This window comes from Centruroides vittatus, unplaced genomic scaffold (assembly GCF_030686945.1).
Source record: "Centruroides vittatus isolate TY-2023 unplaced genomic scaffold, ASM3068694v2 contig_388, whole genome shotgun sequence".
NCBI lineage: Eukaryota > Metazoa > Arthropoda > Arachnida > Scorpiones > Buthidae > Centruroides > Centruroides vittatus.
Window position 1 is genome coordinate 907203 of NW_027122204.1, and position 13711 is coordinate 920913.

General features: G+C 34.3%; 1 protein-coding gene across 1 annotated transcript; it reads right to left on the minus strand.

Moving 5' to 3' along the window:
* Positions 1–5113: 5113 nt before the first annotated feature.
* Coa7 (Cytochrome c oxidase assembly factor 7) lies at positions 5114–8992 on the minus strand. The gene is made up of 3 exons (XM_067270951.1): positions 8769–8992; positions 8554–8693; positions 5114–5648 (listed from the first exon to the last, which is right to left on the minus strand). Exons 1-3 carry the CDS (start codon positions 8866–8868, stop codon positions 5160–5162), a joined length of 729 nt encoding a protein of 242 aa, XP_067127052.1. The 5' UTR covers positions 8869–8992; the 3' UTR covers positions 5114–5159.
* Positions 8993–13711: the final 4719 nt, after the last annotated feature.

The window sequence follows — 13711 nt, forward strand, 5'->3', positions numbered from 1 at the left end:
ATCTTTTCAATATATCGACTAAATTTAATATGACATCATTATAAAAGGATAAAAAGCTTAATTTGCAAATTTGACACACACTAACGTAAAAATGCTTTCGCCTAATAAAGTAGGTGTAATCCTGTGCCGATAGCCAATGCATCGAAGGGATATCATAATCTTGGTTTAGCACAACTCTTAAGCGCAAGAGTTACGTATAAGAAGTGGCGTGCCGTGACATTTGATGATAGGGAAGCTGTTTCTGTAAGAAGCCGACTTCCAGGGGCAACCAGTTAATTGCGCGTCAGTGATGGCCTAGGGTCCATTCGTACGTGCGTGGTGGCGGAAGAAACCTACCTGACAAAATCCGACAAAAAAGAAACATAAAATAAACATATACTATGTACAAAATAGTTTGCTTTAGGACAATCAGCCGTTCGGACATCGTGGGTGTCGATGTGGTTCTTTGATGGTCGATCGAAGGTGGCCCCGGGACAGTAGCGTTGACAAGTCTGTAGGGCACGGGGAGACTTCCTCTGTTGGCGTTGGGGACACAGTCTAAGTCCGAAGTGGCACGGGTCACAGGTTGTCACAATAGACGAGAAATTGTTTTTTTTTTTTTTTTTTTTTTTTTTTTTGCGCGTCGACACACGGCATTTTGGTTATTCGGAACGTTAATCCAGTGCGTGGTGTCCTCGATTGTCGGGGATTATATCAATCTCCGCTCTTTCTTTTTCCATTTGATTGGTCATTCTCCCTCAAACACGCTTCCCGAGTGGTTGGTCCCTGGTTACTAAACGTAACGAGACTCTTACCTGGAGCGCGAGAAAAGTCAAAATCGAAGACTAATTCGATCTTCCACCGATCATAGGACGACTTCCTTTCGCGATTTACGGTTTCTGCCTGGCAGTTTGATATAAACAATGGGTGTCCGACTACAAACGACTTTTACCTATGTTTTTTTAAACTAAGAAATTTTTCTCTAAATTAACCATTTTTTCGCGTCTTTCGTGACGGGTCAGACCTGTCCGGTACATGACATTTCCATAAAAGTTTTAAACAAATACTGAAAATGACAAAAATAAACAAATTGTTTATTTTAGTTCTAAAATACAAATAATACATACATAATACAAATTGATACGATACAAACAATGATAGAAAAACTTAGTTTATAAAAAATTAAAAAAACAACTATTCGGGGATTTTTTCCGCAAAGTCGTTAACTACTTTTATCATAAAAGTCGCTGGTCGTCGACTCCATCAACGTATTTGAAAGCTCTTTTTCTATCGAAAGCAACGCTAGCGACGACAATTTTTCCTCCGACCGAGTGTTCCTGGACAATGTATGAATTCGCTTCGTGGTCGAAAAACTGCGCTCAACAGACTCACTGGTAGATGGTACCATAAAAATTAATGATATTAAATCATATAATTCTTTTAGTACGTCTTTGTTCGGATCAACATTAATTATAATATATTTTATGTTTAAGAGTTACTTGTCAATATAGTCCAGACTCGAATCTAAATACAGTGGTACTGTACCTCGTATAACGTACTGTACTTAATCCGTTCTAGGTGCACGTCCGTTATACGAAACGCATTTTCTCATAGAAATACATGTTAAAACATCTAATTCGTTCCGCAGCATAAAATAACCGTACTGTATCATAAAAAAATGAACATGGGGTGCGTTCTTTTATTCCTCCGGGTAACTCTGCGCGAGCGACACCGTTAAAAAATTCCTGAGGAACGCGTTCCTAAATTCCAGTGGGAGTGCACGCCGTCGAACGGCAAAAACGGCCGCTTGTAGCAGTAGTTTACGGTGGAAAGCAACATGGCGTCCTCCATGGCTAAGATAGTTTCGTTTCCGGGTCCATTATGTGGTTTTATGAATGAAAATTTAGAAATTGCGGAAGCGCGAGTTAGCGCACGCGGTGATGTGTCTTTACGAATTTTTTCCCAGGCTATTTTGAATGCTCTTTCAACAAATAATCCATTTTATGGTTAAATTGGGACCCTTCTTTTGCCTTTTAAAGCTCATAGTTTAGAATTATAGATTCCTCCATCACGATACTATTCGATAGTGTTTCGCCGCTATGTTTCTTTCTTTCACCGTCGTTTCTAAATGTCTACAAACAGCAGCGCACTCCCGTAGTAGCGGGGACGCAGAGCGACCACTATTAAAGAACGCACCCATGGAGCAGTCACCAATTATGCCGGAAAGTCCGTTGTTCGCAGCCAGTCCGTTGCTAGAGTCACGTAACGGCCAAGCAGAAAGTCCGTTATTCGAGGCGTATGTACTGTACGTTATACGAGGTACCACTGTATTGCGATTCACTACGTAATTTAGATAAATCAGAAAAATTTCCCATAAAATTTACTTAATTTAAGGAATTAAAACACGCTTGGAAAAATTGTATTTCATAATATTAAAATTATTAACATCTAAAAGTGATAAAAATTCTAAAGATTTTATGTCTGAAAATCTGTCAATAAAATTACAGTATAATTAAGAGAAAATTATAATTAAATATAACTTTGCAAAAAACGTACATAAAAATAACATTGAATACTCTTTACTTTTTTAAATCTTAAACAATTCACTTAGATAGACAACTATTAGACAATTAGATTCACTTAGACAATTCACCCCTACCCAGTGGCTAAGGGATAGAATCGTTGGAAGCGTTACACGTGTGTAGCTTCCACCAGCTAAACCGGCTGAGGTTGGTGCTCTGTAAAGCGCATGCGCCAATTCCCTCTGGCTGCTTTACACCATTCAGTTATTCCCGCCGTGGAGGTTGTCTCGTAAGCGCTTCCATTCCGCCACTGATATTCGAATATACAATAGCAATCTTATCGTTTTTTTCACATGTAGTATAGAAATTTGTAATAAGATACATAATGCAGTTATAATAAAATATTAATTTTAATTAATTCAAAGTACGTTAAAATATGAAATACAAGGGAAGGTCATTGGAAGGTGGAAGCGGCGCTTCCACCGCTTCCAATGACGGCACGCCACTGCTTTAAACTTGTTGTATAAAACAAACTTACAAGTTTGTTTTATACAACATTAATTAAACTAATTTATGCAATTTTAGTTAAATTAATGTCGTATAAAACTGACTGCTCGTACAAGTTTGTTTTAAACATGCGACTCAAAAAGTCCCAAAATGGCGGCTCCAGTACGCGTCCTAACCTTCTTATATAGACCTTGCTCTGCATTAAAGGATCCATGTTCGATCCTGAGTTATCTCAGAAATGTTCTTGAATGGGTTGATTCGAGCAGTTTACAGTAAAGTACAATTCTTGCTAAAACTAGTTATGCTTCGATTCCGTACACTTAACAGATTTATTGCGCAGTAAATTAAGCTTTATTTTAGCTAACAAAAGGTTAAAACACGGCCCTTGAGAATTTCAATACAGTACTGTGTGTATGGATCATGGTCCCCAGTAGGGTACGCCAAGTTTCTCTTCAAAATCCTGTCTAATCTTAGTCATCCTCCCGAAGTAGGCGCACGATCACTTGCGATCTTACACGGGAAAAAATTAAAATTGCTGGTACCGAGAAATTTAGCAGGAATTAAGTATTTATAGTGGAAATTTAGCAATTTTATTATATTATAGGGTACGCAACTTATAATTATTTTCGTCTTAGGGGCACGCGATCAAAAAGGTTTGGAGATCATTGATATAGATAAGCCTTTATAACCTTTATTGAGCAAAGGGAGGAAGCGCGCTTCTGAAATATTTTCAATAAAATCGAAGTTAAAAAAATTCGAACCTTTCATCATCGTGTGATATGGCCTTACGAATCCACAACAGGTGCGCTACAAGACCTTCTTAGTGTACACAGTGTGGAAACAAATGAAAATACTTCATTGAAAAGTTTCATTTTCTTCTCTAACATTAATGATGAATATTTATTTATTAAATTGAAATTCTTTGTATATAATTTTTTTAAATGCTAAATTAATGGTATTTTATCATGCTTCTCTGGTCTCATTTGGCAATTTGAGTCTTCAATTTCATTAATATTTGCTATTTTGATTATGGAGCTAGTCTGGACTGAAATATATGAGTCTGATTAAATTTTGTTTTATGTATAATTTTATAAATCAGAAATTTGGCAAAATTTCACAAAGTTTGGTCAGACTCTCCTATATATCTTTATTTCAGTCCAGACTAGCTTTACCATCAATTTCATCTTAGTATTCCCAATAAAGAATATTTTTCATCACACTATGAATGATAATGCTACCAATTATATATTTTTTACTCTGTCCTGTGGGCACTAAGATGGTCTTTTAATTGTACTCATTGTACTTGGGTTTGGCCAAGCCACAACAGGTTTAGTTGGATGGTGAGGAATGGGGCATGACATATGTGAGACAACATAATACATACATTTGCATCTTCATGTTCATAATCAAAAAAGGATGAGCAACAGACAAAAGATGGCTGCAATCTTACAAATCATCCATTCAGCAACTTTCTCCACACTTTCCTAACCAGACACACTCATGCCACTTCTAGCATGCTTCCTCACATTTCTCTTTTTCACTCAACATCTTATATTCTTTCAGATACTCATCCACTTGTTCCAACCAAGACTTTCTTGGCCTTCTCCTACCATGCTTCCCATCCAAGTTTCCGACGTATACTGTCTTCAATAGTTCTTTTGTTCTCTCAATGTGGACAAACCACTGTAGAACTGATTTACTCCCTTTTGAGTGACACTCTTTCACCCCATGTTCCTCCAGCACTTGTTCATTTCTCGCAAAATCTCTCTGCATTATGTCACGCACTCCTCTCAAATACTATACTTCATCTTACATGCAGTAATGCACACCCAGATTTGATTCCAGGTCCCCAGAGAAGTAGGTTAACATCATTATGATATTTAGGAGAGGAATTTATAAAATGATAAAAATATCTTAATAAATAGAAAAATGTATTGAAAATAACTAATTATATGAAATAAAATTATTGTACCAAATGCTCATATATAAACTTATTTTTCTCAGTATTACATGAGAAGAAACTAGGAGGCATTACTTTTGAATCAAATCTCATATCTTTCTGTATTTAAGATTTCTATATACAAGAATATAATGTACTACATACATAAATTATATATAACTTTTTATTGCTAATTTTTTTACTAATAAAATTTAAGTTCCTTGTTCAAAAGTTATTGTTGGAAGTTTATTTTGAAACTGTGTTTGAAGATCAAGTGCTTTAGCTTTATATTCGGCACCTAATTTTTCATTTTTCTGTACACCTTCTCCTTTGGTATACATCTGACTAACATTTGCACATGCATACATATTCCCTAAATCACAAGCTTTCTCTGAATAAATAAATGCTTTCTTCATGTCTTTTGGTACTCCTTCAGCCCCTACGAAATGAAGTCCACTAGCATAATAACATCCAAATTGATCATTCTGTGAACATGCCTTTTCCAATAATTGTAAACCTAATGGATAATTTTTAGGTACACTATCATCTTTCTTAGAAGTTAACTGGGCACCAGCATGAAAACAACTTTCAGGATTATTTTTTTCACAACCTTTCATAAAATATTCAAATGCTCTTAATTTATCAGCTTTTTCATCACCTGAAAAGAAAAAAGTCAAATATAAATGATAAACCATTAAAATCTATATATTAAAAAGTTTTAGGATTTATTTTTAAAAAACAAATTAAAGTTATAATACTATAGTGACAATTTCTAAAGTGGTATTATCTTATTTGATGAGTAATTGAGTTGAAGTGATTTATATTGAAAAAGCTAAACATCTATATTATACTCTGCCTGTACAAATGCCATCAGGTGATGAAATAATTCTACTCAGTTCTATATTATACAAATTTATTTCATAGAGAATGTTTTCTACAAAGTGAGGGAGAGAGTCCATAGTGACTGGATACACATACACTACTGTTCTCACAACAAAGAATGAAAAGCCATTTTCTAGTCTGTCTGGCTCCCTAAGATCCCAAACCCCAACCTTCCTCTTAAATATTAAATTACATAGACTAAGTGAAACTTCTGTTGACCTATCATGTTTTCTCAATTCTAATGTACACCTTTTTTGGACTTGGACAATTTTTGAGACGTTTTTGGTCTCAAAAATTGGGGTATATATTAGAATCACACACAAAGTTGACTTAACGCAGCCTTGTTTGTGTCATTTGCTCTTCACTCTGCTTGGCTATTAATGTGTATTAATGGCATCAGTATGGTATACATCCCTTCCATGCTTTGATTTTAATTTTGGTTTACATGATGTGGTGGTCTTTTGAACTGCAAGCTGAGTGAACAATGTCCAGCAGACAAATTTCCTATAAAGCTGTATTTAAGAATAGAGTTATCTACTATGCCGAAGAACATGTAAACAGATATTTCACAGTGTAACACTTACATAACATTTATCAGATAGTAAGTTTGACTGTACCTGATAATGGAGTCATAAATAAATATATTTGAAAATGCACATCATGAAACACTGCAAACATCAAAATAAAATGCATTAAGTTTTTTTGCAGCTGTGTTTTCAATGCCGGGCACACATTGTGTTCACAAGATACCGACTTCTTTTTTGGATTTTGATATCACAAAAATCAGATGCATATTAGAATCTAGAAAACATGATATTTATTCAATGGTAATGGACACACCTCCATATCAGTTATTATACTGACTGAAAATTTGTTGAAATTATATTTATTTCAATATGACTGAAATCATATAACAAATTATATTTCGGACAAATTTTTAAATATTTTGCCGAAACTATATTACAGTTGAAATGAACAATTTCAGTTTTTATTTTCTATATCATTAATTTATACATTAATTAACTTTACATTTCATATTACTTTTTGTCAAAAAATTATTTTTTTTTTACTTAACTAAATAAATATACGTCATCATTAGAATATCTCCATTCATTACCTTTTTAAAAAATTTATAACTTGACTGATTAGTCTAATACAAATGGAACTAATAATAAAATACAAGAAAAAGTAATCAAATATACATTGACTACCATAACATATTTAGACAGACACTTCTCCAAAACTATAGATCAGCTGCATCCAGATTGCATACATCTGCTAGCATTTTAAATTCTTTGGCATGCAGAAAGCAACAATTTCTGCTACAATGCCACGCAGTGCAGAGCTTATAGACTTTGAGATAAGTGAAATTCTAGAGTTAACATGCTTTAAGAACTTCATCACAAATTGAATCATATGCAAATGCTGCTCCGAATGAGGTATTAGAATCTTATCAGTGCTGTTATCAGTTACCTGTTTCTTAGACTGGTCTTTCAAATGTTGAAAAAAGGGTTTGTCTTTTTGAGCCACCGATGGGTGTTTAGTAGTTAAATGTCGTAAAAGTTTACTGGGCACCATCGAATTATTACTCAAAGTTTCTCCACAATATATAAAGCCATAACATACATAGCTCTCATCATATTTTCGATTAACAAGCTTAGGTTTTTTCTTCGTTGACTCTGCTTCTTGGGAATCATTATCATCACTTGCAGTACATTTAAGGAATTTATCCATTATATACACATACATGTATTAGGGTCTATTTATTTGTAATAAAAAAAGTCAATTACGTTCCCGACGACACAATCACAAACTAGCAGCTAGTTACTGGCGAAAAGCGATTTGTTTCAGTTTACAACAGCGCGTGGCAACGATGACTAAGTGGGGCACAGCATTACAATATCACATTGACACACGCATGCACGCGGTGCGCGGGTGGGCTGACCCGCTCCTTGCGCAATGAAGCACTTCGCTCGCATAACTCTCAGCTACGTGTAGGTGCATTATCTTCACAAAACTTGACATTTTTCCATGGCACACCAACTATTGACCACGGTACTCCAGTGTGCTGCGGCACACACTTTGCAGAACACTGCTTTAGACCATAACCATATAACATTTTTACTTCTAAGAACATGGTGACCAGAGGAGTAAAAAAGTTAAAGGAACTGATCATCTACATGTGACCCTTTGCAAGATACAGCAGTGTAGTGTATGGTGTATGTATATATATATATCCTAAAGTGATCTTGTGTTTTATGAGCTTTTAGCCTACCTAAGTAAACTTCTACCAAAATCCATGAAGATGATTCAAATTTTCAATGAAGTTTATTGCACTTCACTTTGACCTCTCACATTGTGTCTATGTTCTCTGTACTATGTACTATGTCTCATCACAAAAAAAAAGTGTTAAATGTATGTGAATATTATTATCTGCTGGTTAATGTGTTAAATGGTGTTAATGATACTTGTTTGGGACGAGGAAAGTTTGCCCTCCCAACCACTAATTTAAACATAATTTTTGTAATTTACATAGAGGGGTTGCGATCACATTATACAAACCCGAAATGCATATGTAAGTCTATCGTAAATAAAAACAATTTGCTAATCAGAATTTGCTGTGAGATACGTCTACCAGATTATATGGTTTACAGAGACGGATTCACATTGTGATACCATACAGCAAGCCGATTATATACTAAGAAGTTTATTAATACATCCTACGCTTTTCCAAGATACATAGCCTCCAAACTTATAGCAACTTTTTCCATAGTTATTCTCTTCACAATTTCTTTTATAAACTATAGCTGCTTTTTTAAAATCTTTTTTAACCGCCTCTAAGAAGTCGCCGAGACGATGACATCCTAAATATATTATAAAATAAGACAAAAAAATAAATTGATAAATAAAACGCTTAATAATGACGAAATATTCCTTGCCATCTGGTTTCTTTTCGTAGTAGCATTGAAATCTGTATTCGATTCCCAAGTTTTCCAAATATTCTCTCACGTCCTCCTCATTTTTCCAATCTACAGCCATGCTTGTTTTCGTAAATCACGTTGCCAGATAAATAAATCGCCGCTTCAGTAATTATTAACTGAAGAAAACTTCTTTCATTAAGAATAATTAGAGTAAATTTATAACTTAACATTACATAAAATAATTTATAATATTTACATGTTTTGATAAATATTCATCAATTTATAAAATTATCAAAAATTCTTCTTATCACAGTGTTGCCATTTTGTTAAACTCCACTACGGCCAGATACTGGTCTTTGCGCGCCAATAGTTCTAATGCTACGATAGTGGCGTAATAAATATTTCCGCCACGTGGAGCGCTTCAATCGCTTCACGACGTAAGTTTGGCTTGAGCGTAGGGAGAGTCATCTGTAAACATTCGAAATTCTTTTAATATGAAATTTTCTCGTTTTTAACTCAGATATTGCTTTTGGCTTTTATAAAGGACTGCTTAAAAATACTATTTTAATTCGGTTTTAAACATTCGTAAATGTCGTTTATATTTATATTTCTATTAACTGCCACTTTCACGATTTTAGATTTTAAATTGATTAGACTGTTTGCTTACAGTTTGTGTTCAGCTTTAAATATTTTTGGGAGTTTTCATTAAGGGGAAGAAAAGGTAGTTCAAATATTTATAGTTAAATTAATTTCTGAACATTCTTAATTTTACTTTGCCGGCTGTTATATTTACGTAACGAGGAAAAGCATTGGAATCGTGTCAAATTTGACCCTCCGAGTTTTTTGTAAAATCTCCACGTTTTCAGACCTAAAGTAAAAAGAAACAAAGGAAAAAAATATTTCGTGTATGTGTGTGCTGACGTCTATAAGGAACAAAATTTATAGCTTGTGTATTATTTTAAAATATCATCATTGCTCCTTAACATTAAAGGGGTGGGAGATAGAGGGTTGTCATGTGTCAAATCTCGAGAGAGGTAGGACTTAATGATGTTATTCGTTATTAACATTTACATTTTTTTAAACTCATCACTACCCTAAAAATTAAGCTTTTTACCATTCGATAAAAATAATTAAAAATATAAAAAGTTATAAGTAAAGGTTTCTTCTTCTAATAGTGAGACTAGTAGTATTTATCAAGTCTTTCTTACTTATCCGTAATTAACAGAGACCGAGATTAAAACGGTTTACTTTATTTCGCCTATTTAACAATGCATTTCAGATTGGTAATTTTCCAATTCCTCTTCGGGTTCACTGCTTCAGTGTTTATAGATGTTGTCTACAACAACGAACAAAAGGTTAGTTCATGTTAGTATATTTTTGTTATTCAGAATGATGAATACAGTACACAATTTGTACACATCCTAATGGTACAGTTTCTGCATATCAGTCTCTTGCACCTACTGGCATGTTTTCTGTCTATTTCTGATGGGCCTCCATATTACATCTTAGAAGGATTTTAACTTTGACAATGTGGTTCGTAACATGTAGTTTGCATTGTAAACATTTTCACAAGTCGAAACCAAAATTTTCACTAACAAGCTAACTATAATAAAAACACAAAAACACTATTTATATTCAGCAAAAGAAAAAAATACCTTATGAAAAATTCAACGTACCGAGTAGGGTAGGGATCAAACTAACCTGAGTAGGCCTTCACTATAAATAAACAATCATATGGCCGAGAGTAAAGCCCCTCATGAGCTGGTACTGGCTCGTACTTAGATTATAAAAATATTGTTATATTGAGGGTTAAATACTACACTTACTATTTTAAACCATGATCTTACCTTCTTTATAATAATTAAATAAAATCTAGAAAATAGCTAAATTCGAGATGAAACAATCTAGATTTATATCACTTATCTAGGGTTTCTCAAACGGGATTCCGGGATCCCGGGATCCCGGTTGTTTTTTTAACCCGGAAAATTTTTCTTATCCCAGGAAATCCCGCAAATTTCTTAAAAATTCACTTTTTTCTTATTTTACGTTAAGGTTGAGGAAATTTTGCAAATAGAAAGTATAATTAACTCATAAACTTTCAGAATACATTTGTATTTATTAATTTTAAACCTACTTATTAGTTTTTTTTTAAATTTTTGCTGGTTATGGCACGTCACAAATGGTCAATAACCAATACGTAGCTTATTTGTGGCAGGACTCTCAAAATTCTTTACTAGTAATATCTGGAATAATTGTGCTTACGCTGTCTTAATTTTTAACCATGCCCAGTAGCTTCAATGACTGCGTAACGCCAAGTTGTGCAAATTGGGCAAGGATACAAACGAGTACAAAGTCTGCGAGTATGAAGTTTTTCTTCCTAACCTGATTATTAAAGACAAACGAACTGCCGAATTATTGGGCTATGATGTTTCTATTAAAGTAGTCGTGGTAGACAAATCAAGAATACCAGGGAACAAAAGTACTACAATCTCGAAAACGAACTAGAATTCTTTCAAGATACAGGTGAAAAACACATATTTGTCTTCTCTTAAATGCATTAAACACGATTCCAGTCACATCAATTGAATCGGAAAAGGCATTCTCATTACTAAAATAAGAATTAGATTGAGTGATCGGAGTATCGACCATCTTTGCTTTTTAAAATCTTATAAACATTTACAATATTTTGTATTATATTTTATTTAAAAAATCAAAAATTACCTTCTAAGTTAGAAGTTTGATCTAAATTAATTTATCTTTAAATTTTCAACTCAATTCAAAGTCATGTTTTGTTTTTGTATGCAGTTTCCAGCAAACTTTAATAATTTTTTTCTATTTGTGAAAATTTCTACGCAATTCAAAAGTAATTTTTAATATATATCTTACACAACATTATAAATATGATTTTCGAGGTTGCGGAACGTATTAAATTACTTTAAAAAACGAAAAATAATTATATCATTTGATTTCATAATATTTTGTATATCTTAAAAATAATTAATTTTGTCCCGGGATCCCGGGAAACAGTTCACTTTTATCCCGGAACCCCGGGACAAGCAAAAGACCGGGAAATGAGAAATTTTACACTTATCTAATTTCCTAAATCTCAAATCTTGGGACAAACAAAACAAACTAGATTTAGATGAGAAAAATAGATTCTAAAGTGACATTCCTGCCCAACAAGTGGAATAGACTTCAATGTTTTGACTTAAAGTAAGATGGCGGTCGATAGTATCTGTCGTTGCCATCAAAAGCGCTGTAACTGTGGTCACAATAAAGTACCTAGATATCAGAGTAGCGACATACGAGTCATCGCCGCCATGTTCTGTCGACTATCAACACGTGGTCTATGGGTTCACATTAAGAATGACGATTTTTTTTAGTATAATAAAGCATTTTTACGAATAAAATGGTTTATTAAACTAAAAAAAAAAAATCATTTCTCCACGTGTTGACAGTCGACAGAACATGGCTGCGATGACTCGTGTGTCGCTACTCTGATATCTTGGTACTCTAGGTCACAGCCACTCTATGTAGTATATTCTAGCTCGTTAAGAAACACCGTATTTTCGTTTTCATTTTACCTGTTAATCATGAAGTAATCCTAATAACAAAAGTTTTATTTGCTACTAGTAAGCGTCGTTGTCGAAACATTTTGATTTTTACTATCATACAGTGCAGTAATTCACGCTTCTCTGTGACGAGTTCAACGCTACGTGTGACTTTATCTCCAAGTCGCTTTCTCCAGTTCGATCGAGTCGGTTTAGTCGTACTGTAGTTAATGACAACAAGATACGTCATCACCTCTTCTCGCTCGCTTGCGTCTGCATAGTCGCACCCTCAGTGTATCGCTCTGGGATCCGGAAATGAATCCAGATGAGACGAAAAACCTATGAAATATGCCGGATGGGCGAGCATTTAATGTGTCAACGTACCGCTCTGGAGTCCCGAAATCGAATCCGGACAGGTTAAAAAAAAAAAAACGAATTTTTTGAAGGTAGTCCGTCCCTCACCATCCGTCAACCACACTGTGGGTCTGGCAAAATCAATAAAGGAACTTGTTAAAAAAACCCTCATTCATGCGTAAACACTCTTCATATCTTCAAAGTATAACATGCATAGGGCTGTACAAGGTATTCTCGGGTATGTTAATTGATTGCATGACGAATTTTTGCCTTAAGAGTTTCATTATTTTGTGGTCGAAGAGTGTGATGTACGAAACGATTTTCGAACACCACACTTTTGCGTCGCTCCATTCCACTTCAAAGATGTGAAGCGTGTTTTCTGAATGAATGAGAGCAAAGCGAGTATAGAACGAAGCTCACTTGTGCGATGTTATCTTCAAAATATAAATGGCAAATTATGTTGTTTGAAATCTTGTATATGATAATTTGTTAACAATCAAAAAGTTAATCGTCTATTTATATTCCTGTCAGATCCTGTATTTACTATAAGGAAAAACATCTCAGAACTTTTGAGTATGGTTCGTTCGTTCTGGATACGTCCAACCTGTACCTCGTCATTCCTCCACTGCATTGTAGGTTCCGTCAAATCTTCAATGGGCTCTTAGTGTCCACAGGGTGAAAAGAATGTTTTTTAAAAATAGTTTTTTTATTGAGAATATAAGGGCGCGTTCGATAATTCTCCGCTAGATCCACTGACCTGTTCGATAATGCTGGCAGGTAATGTCTTCGTGGATATACTTTTTCCACGTTTTAAGAAGATATTAGAAACGGTGAGAGGATAGAGGACACGGACTTTGAAGTTTGACATGAATAACAGTTTCTGCAAAATGCATTACGACCTTGCTGCAACATTAATTGCTTTAGCATGTTAGAGGTGGGTTAATTTATCCAAAACGTTTAAATCACACTCATCAGAAATAAATAATTATTAATTAATCGCTAATTACTACCGAGAAACATTTACTTAAAGATGCACAAACATTTTTAGCGTAATTT

Excerpts from the sequence above, each read along its gene's own strand:
- Coa7 (XM_067270951.1), bottom strand. The coding sequence starts at position 8,868 with ATGGCTGTAGATTGGAAAAATGAGGAGGACGTGAGAGAATATTTGGAA. Across the intron at positions 8,694-8,768 it reads CTACGAAAAGAAACCAGATG|GATGTCATCGTCTCGGCGAC; the intron begins GCAAGGAATATT and ends TAATATATTTAG. Across the intron at positions 5,649-8,553 it reads GCTATGTATCTTGGAAAAGC|ATTTTAATGGTTTATCATTT; the intron begins GTAGGATGTATT and ends TTTAATATATAG.